This window comes from Rhizophagus irregularis, chromosome 16 (genome assembly GCF_026210795.1).
Source record: "Rhizophagus irregularis chromosome 16, complete sequence".
Classification (NCBI taxonomy): domain Eukaryota; kingdom Fungi; phylum Glomeromycota; class Glomeromycetes; order Glomerales; family Glomeraceae; genus Rhizophagus; species Rhizophagus irregularis.
Genome location: NC_089444.1, coordinates 4,635,626 through 4,652,371, shown reverse-complemented (window position 1 = coordinate 4,652,371; position 16,746 = coordinate 4,635,626). Strand labels below are relative to the sequence as shown.

Here is a 16,746-nt window from a genome sequence, read left to right as displayed (position 1 = left end):
GTTATGTATCCCTTCGATTTTTTATAAATGATTGGTGAAATAAAATTAACATTTTCGTGTAAAAAGTGTGATACCAAATCCAATAAATACGTATCACAAATTTAACTTCTCATTAAAAATTTGAAACGGGGTCTATTATAACAATGATACCGAGTAACGCAAAAAAAAAATATATTGTAGTTAATGTGGGCGTACTAAGACTCTAAGAGCTGTAGGTCTTGCTTGAAATTTCATTGGAACTCTGTCGTACATTCGGAATAATTTCAATCTAGTTGGAATACCGTAATAGGATACAGATATAAGTTCTTATAGGATATTTTAGCAATGATGATAAAAACAAATAAATTTAAAATTATTATTAATAAACGTTACTGTAGTTGTTACTATACCTTTAGGTGTATACTTGTCATATTTTTAACCCGTTATACGGACAATTTTTTTATACTTAAAAACAGTATCGTAATCTTATTTAACGAAATAGTAGTGCATCGAAAGTTGATAATTAATTATCAAAATACACAGTCAATCTCGATAAATCGGATCAGTTGGTTCCAGTAAAAATATCCGATATATCAAGACATCCGATATATCGAAAAAGTCGGATTTATATAAAATATATGAAATATCAAGATATCACGTGATTTTTCGTTCAAAATTTTAAAATTCAAAACGAAATATAATTTTATTATTATAAAAGAACTATCTGTTATACACAGGTGAAAGATATCTGATTAAAATATAAAAAAAAGAATGGTAAAATTGTATGGAACATTTGTAAAGAATTTCGGTATAAAATGATTAATTTTAATTCTGGTCAAAATTAACTATTTCAGCTGGAATTAACCATTTTTTTAAAATTACAATAATATAAAGGTATACTAAAAAAGGATAAATTAACGCCAAATTTGGAAAAATTCGATATATCAAGATTTTTTTGATATAACTGATATAGAATCAAATCCGACTTATGAAATATCGCGACTTTACTAATAAAATCCGGTATATCGCGATTGTTTTAATATGACAGATTTTGTTCTGGGAGAAAAATCCGAAATAATACCAAATCCGGTTTATCGAAGATCCGATTTATCGCGATCGCCTGTGTATATCAATGTGCGATGATGACGGAATAATAGTGTTATTTATTCTAAAAAAATCTATAAATACGCATCTTGAACATAAGGTACTTAACTGTTGATTTTAAATTTTTAAGCGTGATTGGCTTAAGGTTCCGTGGTCAATTGATCATTGGCCTTATAGAAATCATGATTTGACGAACTATTTCTTTAATTTGATGCGCATGAGCTGAAATTACCATAGAAAATAAGTACACCTATTCGAGCCGATACAGGTCCCGATTCCAATGGAATAATCGTTATATATCGAAACAACTAACAAACCATGAGTCACGTTTGTGTTGATCGACATCTGTTACTGAACTTAATTCGAGCCGGCATTAAAATTTTGGCCAGAACTATATAAATAATTGTTACTCAACTCGGTAAGATTCAGTATAAGTCAGAATAAAATAAACTACACCACTGTCTCGAACCAGTACAGTAGTTTTTACCTTATTCTGAACTTTACCGAGTTTTACCGAATGTACTGACGATATGTCCCGTATATTATAAAATCAGTTGTACCAGGCCAGGCCGGGTTGTAAAATAGGGGACAATGCAGACCTCTAAGATAGACAGCTGATTAATATTTCCTATTCCACAGTAAATTAAGTAATATCCAAAAAAATTTTACTTATATTAAAATATAAAATTTAGAAAAATACATTTTTAGAAAGAATAAAAGTTGATATTTAAACTTTATTATCTGAAATTTTGAAAGAACATTTGCCGGCCCAAACCCGATCCCCGTTCGCAGGCTTTTAAGCTGTATAATTCTAGTATCATTAATTTTTAAGCCTGAGTATCACAGGCAATATTTTGCAAAAAATATTAATGCAAACATTTGGTTGATATTCATTAATAGATTAAAAGAAGTTCCAATAAAAAAGGAATTGCTAATTAAACCATTATGTTATGACTTTGGACAATTTTCAATGTTTCTATTGTAGCGCTAATATGCTATTATACTGTTATTATTGTTTGTAGTATTCATTATTTATTCATGCAATTTTCATTTATCAACTAGATATTGACATTTGAAAATTATTATTTCAACCTAATTTTAATTATTAATTCGTATGCTAGAAATATGGCTATACTTTTTTTATTATAAAATTTTTAAAATGATGTTGATTTATTTCTATTGCCTGGATTTGAATCTTGGCACTTTTTATTAACCGTTAAACCAATTAAAATTTTTGGCTCATATATTTATAAATGTTCTTGTAAAATTATTGTTGATTATGATATAATCATCTCAATATTAATCTATATAGGCTAATTTCATTATAATAGTTATAAATATTAGTATTCATTCATTTTTCACATTTGCGTTCCAATTTACTGTTTCGGGCAAAATTTACAATTAAGGTGCGATAAATAATTAAATTCATAAATTTATTACGCACAATAGCATAGAATTTATACTTTTCTATAGTCAAAGCATCAACTTGAGTAGGAATTTTCTGATCCAAGGAATGTTATAAAACTTGAAATTGAAGAAAGTTTTAACATAATCGTTTATTTTTGAGTAAAATTTTTTATATTTTTGTATACTGCATATTTACACAATATAATAAAATTTACAATTAATAAAATTTTTAGTGTTCATAAAAACTTACAAGGTATGATTAGTTTTAGACATGGACAATAACTAAATATGTAAGATCAGCCAATCAGGTATTATCAATCAAAAAAATGCTCGTTGTTGTTCTTATTTAATGACAACTTTGATATAACATTTTTATAGATCATTTCATTATAAATGTGTGCTAAAATTAAATAATAAACTTATTTATTTATCATGAAAGTACAAATCATAATCTGAACATTATTTTCGCAAATATTATTATTAAATTAATTTTGCACAATGAACCATATTTCACTATGTAAACTTATGTAAGCAAAATAATTTATGAATTCGTTATACATAAAATAAAATTACAATATTTGTCTCGCTATGGAACAATTAACTGGTTAAATACATGAAACACCAACCTCCTTAAGACTGTTGCTGAAATTTTTTATTTATTTCAGAGAATACATTATCAGTAAGAACTACAGGAAATCAAACATAATTTCATAAAGTAGAACAAAGAATATACTGTAAAAAAGCCATCCGTCGGCGACATTTCTCTGATGGAAAAGGGTACTATGCGTAACGATAAAGCACGTACAACGGCAGAAGGAGTGAAATGACAATATGAAAGAGGCCATCACATCTATTCTAAACATATCACTGATAGGGTTGTTAACGGTCCAAATCGGTCCAGAAGCAATTTAACAAATGGTCGAACCCAGAAAAGTGTCACTTACCTCCAATAAGTGACCAACCCTAAAAACGGTCTGGGAACAAATATTATTAATAATTCTTTTTAAAAAATCATTTCAAAACCGGTAATTAGCTTGGGACTAATTCCGACCAATTGGTCCAGACCGATACTAGGACCGGTTCCACGTTTTAAGTTTTCCAATAAGTAACCTACCCTAAAAAATGCCTGGGAATAAAACTTATTTAAGAAATAATCTCAATTTGCTTGGGACCGGTCAGTCCTAGTCCGTAGGACCTAAACGTACCAGTATTTATCTTTCACAAATGTGAAAAACACAAGTGCGCTACTCACTTGTAAATACTGTCAAAAGTGAAATGGTAAATTTGGTAGAAAACAATTGTTGTCTTTTACAGAAATTATTAATCGCGCGGAGGAGAGAGCAGCTGAGTTGCTGAATCATCATCTGGATGAGGTGTACGTCTGAAATGTCAACGGCACATGTGCTGTGCCACAGATCTTGACTTGTGTGGCGCGATCAGCTTTTTAAGTTGTTTATTGCAATAAAATTCTCTCCCCTTTTCTTTTCCCTTTTTTATTTTAAAATAGTATTTTTTAAAATCTGCTAAAACAATAAGAAAACGCTAAAGTAATAAAAAATAAATATATTGAAAAGTTTAAGTATGGAATATTGTTATACACGTAAGTGCTTTTTTCTCATAATATACGCGTCAAGTACTGACATCAACTATTGTTTGGCGTTATAAAAAATATATTCAATTTAGTTTATAATATTAAAAGATAGAAGTTTGGTTTAGAGATTATTATATAATTAATACAGTATGATCATTATGTAATTAGAATTTCACTTTCTGTTATTATTAACTTATTTTTATCAATATTATAAAATATTATTAATGAGTATGCCAACTTGATTCTCAGTGCCACCCTAGTTATAATTTAAAGTCTTCAGTAAATTTTATTTGCATCAAGATATTTATTTAGTAATTGTTTAATAATTGTGATTAAAACAATATAAATTAAATTTAAGTGACTCTTTTTCATGGGAATTTTACATGTCAGGTTATATGATATTTACTAATAATAAGGGTATAATGGTAACTATTTGTAATAATGTATTTTAAAAATATCAAGCAATTCTCCCTTCTTTCACTAAAAAAAAATAATAATAAAATATTATTTTGTGTTAACAGTCCTTTGCACAACAATACATTTATTTTGATTATATGTAAAGTTTTCTACTCCATACCTATATAAAACTTTTATCTGAATGAATCCATTATTTCTCCATGGCTTTCATAAAAATTCTGTAAAAATGATATATTTACAGATATCCGCGTTAGAGAGATGAAAATTTCAATGATTTAAGGCTATTATTACCATCATCTGGATTACACAAAAAAAATCCAGATTATATCCGGGTCGATCCGGATTTTAAATCCGGATCAGAATAATCCGGATAGAAACTGGAAACCAGATTGGATTTTTTTAATTAGCTACAGAGATGCACAAAAGCTCATTAGAATAGTCTTGTTGAGACGGATCGAATGGTGCTAATTTCATCCTTTTACAATCACTGGATGCCGAGATATTCAACAACTGAAAACATCAAAAATCGGCATTTTATATATTGCAAGTTACGACACTGTGCATTTTATATTTTGTCAAATATCTCTACATCCAGTGATCATACAGAGGTGCACAATAGCTCATTCGAATCATTGCATTAAGACGAAGCTAATGAGCTTTAGAGCATCTTTCTACGACCACTGAATGTCGTGATACTCGATAAAATGTCAAAACCTGCATTTTTCATTTTGCAATACTGGGCCATTTTACGGTTTTCCGAATATCTCAGTATCGAGTGATCATAGAAAGATGGATTTAGTACCATTTGATTTGTTTCAACGAGACGATTCTAATGAGCTATTGTGCATCTCTGTACGATCACTTGATGCTGAGATAATTAGCAAAATGTAAATGGCGCATTATCACAAAAATGAAAAGTGCCGATGTTTGATGTTTTGTTAAATATCTCGACATCCAGTGGTCGTAGAAAGATGATCTAAATCGCATTAGATTCGTCTTGATGCAACGATTCGAATGAGCTATTGTGCATCACTATACGATCGCTGGTTGCCGAGATATTTGGTAAAATGTGAAATGGCGCAGTATCGCAAATAAAAAATGCTGATTTTGACATTTGGTTGAATATCTCGGCATCCAGTGATTGCATATGGATTAAATTAGCGCCATTCAATCCGTCTCAACGAGATGATTCAAATGAGCTTTTATGCATCTCTAATCCGCATTTTAAAAAAAATCCAATCCAGATTCCGGTTTCTATCTGGGTTATGAGATACGGATTTACAATCCGGATATCTGAAAAAAAAAAATCCGGATCAATCCAGATTGATCCAGATACGGGTCGAAGCACTACCGACACCGGTCCTACATTTCAGTCTTAAATATTATTTGTCAGTTATTTTTTGATCCAGTGATCGTAAAAAGATGAAATAAAGCTTATTAGAATTGTCTCATCTTGACGAGTCTAATGATGATTGTTTTATCTTTCTGTGATCACTGGGGAGTGGATGCCAAGTAATTCTACAAAATATTAAAATTCATTATTTTAACATTTTTGATTTCTTTAAAAATATTAATGGATTATCTAATTATTTAAATTATTTGATCAATCCAAGCAATAATAAAATGAATTTTTTATGTATTTTTAGCACATTTCTTAAAAAAAATTTTTTATATTACTACATTAATATTTTTTATTTCATATTAATATCATTTACTGTATATATATGTTGTCTTTTAAAAGACAACTGGTCTTAAAAAAACTGATGGACTTATTACTATTCACAAAGCAAGACCATTTAGGACCATAAGAGTTTGTAGTCTTTTTGGTCCAGTCTTTTCAGTCTTAAGATTGAAAAGGCCATAAGTCCTAGGACCAAGTTAACCTTTTTAAAGGCTTTAAATTCCATAAAAATCGTGATACATTCACAGAAAAAACATGGAAATAAAAGTCACAGATCAACGTTTTTTACTGGGTATTGACAACAATAGTCTTCTATTGCTTAATTACAAACTAATTTATTTATGTAAATGAAAACTACATATATATACTCTATAATCAGCGTTGAACAACAACTAATAACTATGATATTAAATAAAAAAAAAATATAATTCCTTTATATTCTAAACAATTACCAGTTTATTATCAGTGTTAGTAGTAATAGAGGAAGAAGGCTGGTGACTTCTGATTAGAGCATTAAAGGACAAGTATTAATGCATGATATTAAATAAACTTTACAGAAGATGATGTAAAAATAATAGTCAGTTGCCATCTGCAATTTCATCATAGTAAGATATCACATTATAATTTATTAATTAATTTCCCTGAATTTTTTGATAAGGATATTTGAAATTTCGTATGATTGCTAAGTAAAAATTTAATCTGAGCGGACATAATCAATCAGGGATGGCACAACTTAAACATTCAGAATTACGAAGATCTTTTGTAATAGGATCAAGTAATTGAGATGTATAAATAGCTTCCGGATGATTTTTGTTTTTCTTAAAAGAAGAGAGGCATGATTTTCTGTAAATTTCTGCCTCTTTAAATTGTTTTCTAATTTCAATTGCATTTGAATCACTTTTTTTATAAGAACTATAACAATCATAAAATGACTTAATTCCAACATTTATTTCACTAGCATTTGGTCTATTGTCTGGATTTGAATCCCAACATCTTCTCATTAAGTCAATATAACATTTTGGTGCTTCCAGTTCATTTATTTCAGGTCTAACTCCATCGCATATATCTAATATTAGAGGATGGTCGTGTGCACAATTGTTAAAAGGTTGCTTCCCAGTTGCTGTGAAATACATAATCATACCAAAGCTATATATATCTGCTGCTTGAGTATAAGCTTTAGCTCTCAGCACTTCAGGAGCCATATAAGAAATAACTCCGTAAGGTTTTACCTCACCTGTATTACTCACATCTTCACATAATCCCATATCTGATATAAATAATGATTTGTTATTAAAAGTATTTAAACTTTTTGTCAAAAATAGTATATTTCCTGGATGTAAATCATGATGAACCTTCTGATTTTGATGAATCCCTTTAAGACCTTCAATGATATATAATAATGTTTGTATTTTATTTTTCCAATCAAAGTCTTTATAATTATTATTTATCCAATTACTATAACTTCCACCTTCTGCATATTCAAGAACTATAATAAAATTGCTTGTATCTGGATTTTGGGATATTCCATATACACTAAGAATATCACTCTTTTTACTAATTGAATATTCTTTGACCTATTTAAAAAATATATATTATTAATTTAAAAGTTTTTGATTAATCACAATAAGTTTATAGTTAAATTTAGTGAACTATTTAAACATTTTAAAGCAACTTTTTTGTTTGAAACTCTTGTATACATTTTCTTATCTATATCATATTTTAATGGACCATCTTTCCATATTGCTGAATATACTGTAGCAAATCCGCCTTTACCTATTTCTTTAATGTAATTGAATTGATTATATGGTATCCATTCAAATACTATATTAAAACAAGAATTTATTCCTAAATGCATTTCTTGAATTAAACCAACAAGTTTTTCGTTCTTAATCGTCCATTTTGTAAAAATATTTATACATGGTTTACACCACTTATATCTCGTTTGAGTGAATTTTACTCCGCAATTTTTGCAATATATTTTACCATATTCTGTACAATATTCATTTTGAAGAACCAAAATGTAATCCTTTTTATCTGGAGTTTGAGATATCCCATACATTTCGGAACTATTATCAAATTCTTTAACCTATTAAATTATAAAGATACATCAACTAAATTAAAAGAAAATTTGAGTTTAAATTAAAAATATTTCATACCTTATTTAGAAATTTTTGTGAATCAATAAAGCATACTAAAGCAACCTCATATTTCCATATTGCTGAATATACTGTAACAAAATTTCCCTTGCCTATATTTCTAATTTTATTAAACTGATTGTATGGAATCCATTCAAATACTACATCATTATAGGAATTAATATTTAATTGAATTAAACTATCAATTTTATCATCCCCACTTTTCCAGCCCATAAAATTACATGATTTACACCATTTATACTGGATATCCGTGTATATTTCACAACATATGCTACAATATTTTTCAAAACTTTTACTACTAAAAACTAAATTATAGTCCTTTGTATCTGGATTTTGAGACATTCCATACAATACAAGCTTTTTACTTCTCATTGAATATTTCTCAACCTACAACCATAAACAAAAATTAAAATGTAATAACAGATGCAACAACATTTATAGAAATTCATACCTCATTTATTAGAGAAACAACAGAATTTTGTAAGTTATGCAAACATTTCAAAGCAACTTCTTTATTTGAATCTCTTTTATAATATAAACTCTGCTTATCTTTCTTGTGTAATGGGCCATCCTTCCATATTGCTGAATACACTATTACAAAACCATTTTTGCCTGTTTCTTTAATTTCATTAAACTGATTGTATAGTATCCATTCAAATACTATATCACCATAGGAATTAATGCTTAATTGCCTTTCTTGAATGAAGTCATCAATTTTTTAATTTCTACTAGTCCAGGTAAGAAATTTTTGAACTAAGATATAATCACTTGTATCTGGATTTTGAGATATTCCATACAATACAAGATACTTGTTATTTTTTATTGAATATTTTTTAGCCTAAAACCATAAACAAGGAAATTAACATAAAAATGTAATAATAAATGCAATAATATTTATAGAATTTATACCTCATTCATTAAAAAATCAACAGGATTTTGCAAATTATGCAAACATTTTAAAGCAACTTCTTTATTTGAATCTCTTGTATATTTACTATGATTATAATGTAATGGACCATTCATCCATATTGCTGAATATACAGTTATAAAACCATTTTTGTCTATTTCTTTAATTTCATTAAATTGATTGTATGATATCCATTCAAATACTACGTCATCATAGAAATTAATATTTAATTGCATTTCTTGAATGAAATCATCAATTTTTTCATTTCCAATCGTCCAATTTACTAAGTTTATAGAATTATTTTGAACCAAAATATAATCACTTGTATCTGGATTTTGAGATATTCCATACAATACAAGAAACTTGTCATTTTTTTTTGAATATTTTTTAACCTAAAACCATAAACAGAAAATTAACATATTAATAATGTAATAATAAATATAATAATATTTACAGAAATATATACCTCATTTATTAGTGAATTGACAGGATTTTGTAAGTCATGCAAACATTTTAAAGCAACTCCTTTATTTTAATCTCTTTTATATTTATAATATTTATCATTTTCAGCATCATAATATAATGGACCATTCCTCCATATTGCTGAATATACAGTTGTAAAAGCATTTTTTCCTGTTTCTTCAATTTCATTAAATTGATTGTATGGTATCCATTCAAATACTATATCACCATAGTAATCAATATTTAATTGCCTTTCTTGAACGAAATCGTCAATTTTTTTATTTTCACTAATCCAGGTAAGATATTTTTCAACTAAAATATAATCATTTGTATCTGGATTTTGAGATATTCCATACAATACAAGAAACTTGTTATTTTTTTTTGAATATTTATTAACCTAAAACAATAAACAGAAAATAAACATTGTATTAATAATGTAATAATAAATGTAACAATATTTACATAAATATATACCTCATTTATTAGAGAATCAACAGGATTTTGCAAATTATGCAAACATTTTAAAGCAACTTCTTTATTTGAATCTCTTTTATATTTATAATATTTATCATATTCATCATCATAATATAATGGACCATTACTCCATATTGCTGAATATGCAGTTATAAAACCATTTTTGCCTGTTTTTTCAATTTTATTAAACTGATTGTATGGTATCCATTCAAATATTATATTATTATAGGAATCAATATTTAATTGTCTTTCTTGAATTAAATAATCAATTTTTTTATTTTCACTAATCCAGGTAAGATAATTTTCAACTAAAATATAATCACTTGTATATGGATTTTGTGATATTCCATACAATACAAGAAACTTGTTATTTTTTGTTGAATATTTTTTAACCTAAAACCATATATAAACGTAAACATGAAATTAGCATTGTAACATTATATATTAAAAATGTAATAATAAATCCAATATTATTTAAATAAATTTATACCTCATTTATTAGAGAATCAACAGGATTTTTGAAGTTATGCAAACATTTTAAAGCAATTTCTTTATTTGAATCTCTTGTATATTTATCATATTCATGATCATCATTATAATATAATGGACCATTCCTCCATATTGCTGAATATACAGTTATAGAACCATTTTTGCCTGTTTCTTCAATTTCATTAAACTGATTGTATGGTATCCATTCAAATACTATATCATTATATAAATTAATATTTAATTTCCTTTCTTGAATGAAGTTATCAATTTTTTTATTTCCACTAGTCCAAGTAAGAACTAAAATATAATCACTTGTATCTGGATTTTGAGATATTCCATACAATACAAGAAACTTATCATTTATGGTTGAATATTTTTTAGCCTAAATCCATAAACAGGAAATTAATATTATAACATTATATTAAAAATGTAATAATAAATGTAAAATTATTTATAGAAATTTATACCTCATTTATTAGAGAATCAACAGGATTTTGCAAGTTATGAAAACATTTTAAAGCAACTTCTTTATTTGAATCTCTTGTATATTCACCATATTCATGATCATCATTATAATATAATGGGCCATTCCTCCATATTGCTGAATATACAGTTATCATGGAACCATTTTTGCCTGTTTCTTCAATTTTATTAAACTGATTGTATGGTATCCATTCAAATACTTTATTATCATAGGAATTAATATTTAATTGCCTTTCTTGAATGAAGTTATCAATTTTTTCATTTCCACTAGTCCTGGTAAGAACTAAAATATAATCACTTGTATTCGGATTTTGAGATATTCCATATAATACAAGATACATATCATTTTTTTTTGAATATTTTTTAACCTAAACCATAAACAGGAAATTAAAATTATATTAAAAATGTAATAATAAATGTAATAATATTTATATAAATTTATACCTCATTTATTAGAGAATCAACAGGATTTTGCAAGTCATGTAAACATTTTAAAGCAACTGCTTTATTTGAATCTCTTGTATATTTTATACAATGTAGTGGGCCATTCCTCCATATTGCTGAATATACAGTTATAGAATCATCTTTACCTGTTTCTTTAATTTCATTAAACTGATTGTATGGTATCCATTCAAATACTACATCATAGAAATTAATATTTAATTTCCTTTCTTGAATTAATTTATCAATTTTTTCATTTCCACTAGTCCAAGTAAGAACTAAATCATAATCACTTGTATCCGGATTTTGAGATATTCCATACAATTCAAGAAACTTGTCATTTATTGTTGAATATTTTTTAGTCTAAAACCATAAGCAGGAAATTATTATTATATTAATAAGTGTAATAAAAAATGTGATAAAATGTAATAATTTTGTAGAGATTTATACCTCATATATTAGAGAATCGACAGGATTTTGGAAGTTATGCAAACATTTTAAAGTAACTTCTTTATTTGAATCTCTTGTATATTTATCATATTCATAATCATCATTATAATATATTGGGCCATTCATCCATATTGCTGTATATACAGTTATCATAGAACCATTATTGCCTGTTTCTTTAATTTTATTAAACTGATTGTATGGTATCCATTCAAATACTAAATCATTATAGTAGGAATTAATATTAAATTGCCTTTCTTGAATGAAGTTATCAATTTTGTCATTTCCACTAGTCCAAGCAAGAACTAAGATATAATCATTTGTATCTGGATTTTGAGATATTCCATACAATACAGGAAACTTGGATTTTTTTTTTGAATATTTTTTAACCTAAAATCCATAAACAGGAAATTAAAATTATATTAAAAATGTAATAATAAATGTAATATTATTTATATAAATTTATACCTCATTTATTAGAAAATCAACAGGATTTTGCAAGTTATGCAGACATTTTAAAGCAACTGTTTTATTTGAATCTCTTGTATATTTTATACAATGTAATGGGCCATTTCTCCATATTGCTGAATATACAGTTATAGAACCATTTTTGCTTGTTTCCTCAATTTCATTAAACTGATTGTATGGTATCCATTCAAATACTACATAGAAATCAATATTTAATTGCCTTTCTCGAATGAAATTATCAATTTTTTCATTTCCACTTGCGCATGTATTATTTTGAACTAAAATATAATCACTTGTATCTGGATTTTGAGATATTCCATACAATCCATTTATTGTTGAATATTTTTTAGCCTAAGACCATGAGTAGGAAATTAATATTATATTAATAAGTGTAATAATAAATATAATAAAATGTAATAATATTTGTAGAAATTTTATACCTCATTTATTAGAGAATCAACAGGATTTTGCAAGTTATGCAAACATTTTAAAGTAACTTCTATGTTTGGATCTCTTGTATATTTATCATATTCATTATCATCTTTATGATATAATGGACTGTTCCTCCATATTGCTGAATATACAGTTATAGAACCATTTTTGCCTGTTTCCTCAATTTCATTAAACTGGTTGTATGGTATCCATTCAAATACTACATAGAAATTAATACTTAATTGCCTTTCTTGAATGAAATTATCAATTTTTTCATTTCCACTTGCCCATGTATGATTATTTTGAACTAAAATATAATCACTTGTATCTGGATTTTGAGATATTCCATACAATCCATTTATTGTTGAATATTTTTTAGCCTAAGACAATGAGTAGGAAATTAATATTATATTAATAAGTGTAATAATGAATATAATAAAATGTAATAATATTTGTAGAAATTTATACCTCATTTATTAGAGAATCAACAGGATTTTGCAAGTTATGCAAATACTTTAAAGTAACTTCTTTGTTTGGATCTCTTGTACATTTATCATGTTCATCATCATCTTTATAATATAATGGACCATTCCTCCATATTGCTGAATATACTGTTATAGACCCATTTTTGCCTGTTTCTTCAATTTCATTAAACTGATTGTATGGTATCCATTTAAATACTAAATCATTATAGGAATTAATATTTAATTGCCTTTCTTGAATAAAATTATCAATTTTTTCATTTCTACTAGTCCAGGCAAGAACTAAAATATAATCATTTGTATCTGGATTTTGAGATATTCCATGAAATACAAGAAATTTGTCATTTTTTGTTGAATATTTTTTAGCCTAAAACCATAAATAGGAAATTATCATTATAACATTATATTAAAGATGTAATAATAAATATAATATTACTTATATAAATTTATACCTCATTTATTAGAGAATCAACAGGATTTTGCAAGTTATGAAAACATTTTAAAACAACTTCTTCATTTGAATCTCTTGCATAATTCCATATTGCTGAATATAAAGTTATAGAACTATTTTTGCTTATTTCTTTAATTTCACTAAACTGATTGAATTGTATCCAATAAAATACCCAATTATAATCATAGTAATCAATATTTAATTGCCTTTCTTGAATGAAATCATCAATTTTTTCATTTCCAATCATCGAATTTACCAAGTTAACAGAATTATTTTGAACGATAATATAATCACAATCTGATATTCCATGAAATAAAAGAAACTTGTCATTTTTTGTTGAACAGTTTTCAGTCTAAAACCATAAACAGGAAATCAATATTATATTAAAAAATGTAATAATAAATGTAATAATGTACATAGAAATTTATACCCCATTTATTAGAGAAACAACTGGATTTTGCAAGTTATGCAAAAATTTTAAAACACCTTCTTTATTTGAATCTCTTGTATAATATGAACTCAGCAGATACTTAAGACATGATGGACTATACCTCCATATTGCTGAATATGAAGTTATGGAACCATTTTTGTCTGTTTCTTTAATTTCATTAAACTGATTGTATGGTATCCATTCAAATACTACATCGTTATAGGAATTAATATTCAATTGCCTTCCTTGAATGAAGTCATCAATTTCACTGATCAAGGCAAGAACTAAAATATAATTATTTGTATCTGGATTTTGAGATATTCCATACAATACAAGAAGCTCATCATTTATTGTTGAATATTTTTTAGCCTGAAATCATAAAAAGGAAGTTAACATTATATTTAATAAAAGTAATAATATTCATAGAATTTATACCTCATTTATTAGAGAATCAATAGGATTTTGTAAGTTATGCAAAATTTTTAAAACAACTTCTTTATTTGAATCACTTTTACAATTATTACAATTGTAATAAAAATGTAATGGACCATTCCCCCATATTGCTGAATATACAGTTTCAGAACCAGTTTTGTAAAATTCATGAAACTGGTGATCGTATAATGCCAATTCAAGTACTGCATCATAATAGTAATCAATATTTAATTGCCTTTCTTGAATGAAATCATCAATTTTTTCATTTCCAATCATCCAATTTACTAAGTCAACAGAATTATTTTGAACCAAAATATAATCGCTTGTATCTGGATTTTGAGATATTCCATACAATACAAGAAACATATCATTTTTTGTTGAATATTTTTTAGCCTACAATCATAAACAGGAAATTAATATTATAATATTATTTAAAAATGTAATAATAATAAATATAATAAATGTAATAATATTTATACCTCATTTATTAGAGAATCAACAGGATTTTGTAAGTTATGCAAAAATTTTAAAACAACTTCTTTATTTGATTCTCTTGTATATTTGCTATGACCATAATGAAAATGTAATGGGCCATTTCCCCATATTGCTGAGTATATTGTCATAGAACCATTTTTGCCTGTTTCTTTAATTTCATTAAATTGATTGTATGGTATCCATTCAAATACTACATCAAATGAATTAATATTTAATTTCCTTTCTTGAATAAAATCATCAATTTTTTCATTTCCACTAGTCCAAGTAAAAACTAAAATATAATCATTTGTATCTGGATTTTGAGATATTCCATACAATACAAGAAACTTGTCATTTTTTGCTGAATATTTTTTAGCCTAAAACCATACAAAAACGTGAAATTAGCATTGTAACATTATATATTAAAAATGTAATAAGAAATGCAATATTATTTATATAAATTTATACCTCATTTATTAGAGAATCAATAGGATTTTGCAAATTATGAAAACATTTTAAAGCAACTTCTTTATTTGAATCTCTTGTATATTTTCTATTGTATAATGGGCCATCCCTCCATATTGCTGAATATATAGTTATAGAATCATTTTTGCCTGTTTTTTTAATTTCGTTAAATTGATTGTATGGTATCCATTCAAATACTACATCATCATAGGAATTAGTATTTAATTGCAATTCTTGAATGAAATTATCAATTTTTTCATTTCCGCTGGTCCAATCTATAAGTCTGCTTTTTAAGTACTCAATATCTTTATTTTGGGAAGACATTTTTTTTAGAATTCAAAAATTTTTGAATGAATATTTATTTATAGCGATAATGATCATTGTACACGCAATTCATGCATAATAATGCATAGTTCTGAATATGTGACGGTATGATTTAATTATGCGTGGTTTCATGCATAACATTATGAATGTGAAAATCATTTTTTCAACAGTCATTTTAACAATTTTTTTTTTGTTAGGCCCCTTGCGTATTTCACATGGAAAAAATTCATTATAATGTTTTAAAAAGTAACACAAATAATAAAGCCGCGCAAAAATTAATAAAATGTATGCAATTTTTTTGTAGAACAGACTACCTTTTATGAATTGGCAGCTATTGTACTAGTTTATAAGCAAATACAAAATACAGAATTTATTTATTACTTAGGAATTATTTTAGTTCAGGTAATGTTAAAATCAATGGAGTAAAAATACGAAAAAATAGTAACATATTATGTTTTAAGCTATCTTATATAATTAATCAGTGCGTTTGACGTTATATACTTCGAGAATATACAGTATGTTAAGTTTATTTTTTTTTTCTCTAAACATAATTGTTTCTTGTTTTTTTAAAAAATGAAATTAAACGTTAATTAAAGTAAAACAAATAGAAGTTAACCGTTCTTTTTTTGAAGTTGTGATACGTAATCTATTTGAAAATATTTTCTTAATGAATCTCATTGTAAATCACATTGACAAATCAGGAAACTGAATATTTTGAATGAGATTGTATTGGTCATACCTAGTGCCTCG

At 26.3% G+C, this 16,746-nt stretch overlaps 1 protein-coding gene across 1 annotated transcript; it reads right to left on the bottom strand.

Annotated features, from left to right (window-relative positions):
• Nucleotides 1-6,892: 6,892 nt before the first annotated feature.
• On the bottom strand, nucleotides 6,893-15,996 carry OCT59_008663 (uncharacterized protein; the record flags this gene model as incomplete). Its single annotated transcript, XM_066142667.1, has 24 exons — nucleotides 6,893-7,245; nucleotides 7,321-7,753; nucleotides 8,137-8,265; nucleotides 8,336-8,722; nucleotides 8,787-8,926; nucleotides 9,104-9,173; nucleotides 9,245-9,634; nucleotides 9,709-9,767; nucleotides 9,831-10,101; nucleotides 10,179-10,315; nucleotides 10,502-10,571; nucleotides 10,669-11,049; nucleotides 11,135-11,268; nucleotides 11,449-11,518; nucleotides 11,595-11,954; nucleotides 12,042-12,175; nucleotides 12,800-12,857; nucleotides 12,947-13,318; nucleotides 13,407-13,787; nucleotides 13,873-14,223; nucleotides 14,302-14,670; nucleotides 14,737-15,126; nucleotides 15,213-15,584; nucleotides 15,676-15,996. 24 exons carry the CDS (start codon nucleotides 15,994-15,996, stop codon nucleotides 6,893-6,895), a joined length of 6,132 nt encoding a protein of 2,043 aa, XP_065999527.1.
• Between the last annotated feature and the right edge of the window lie 750 nt (nucleotides 15,997-16,746).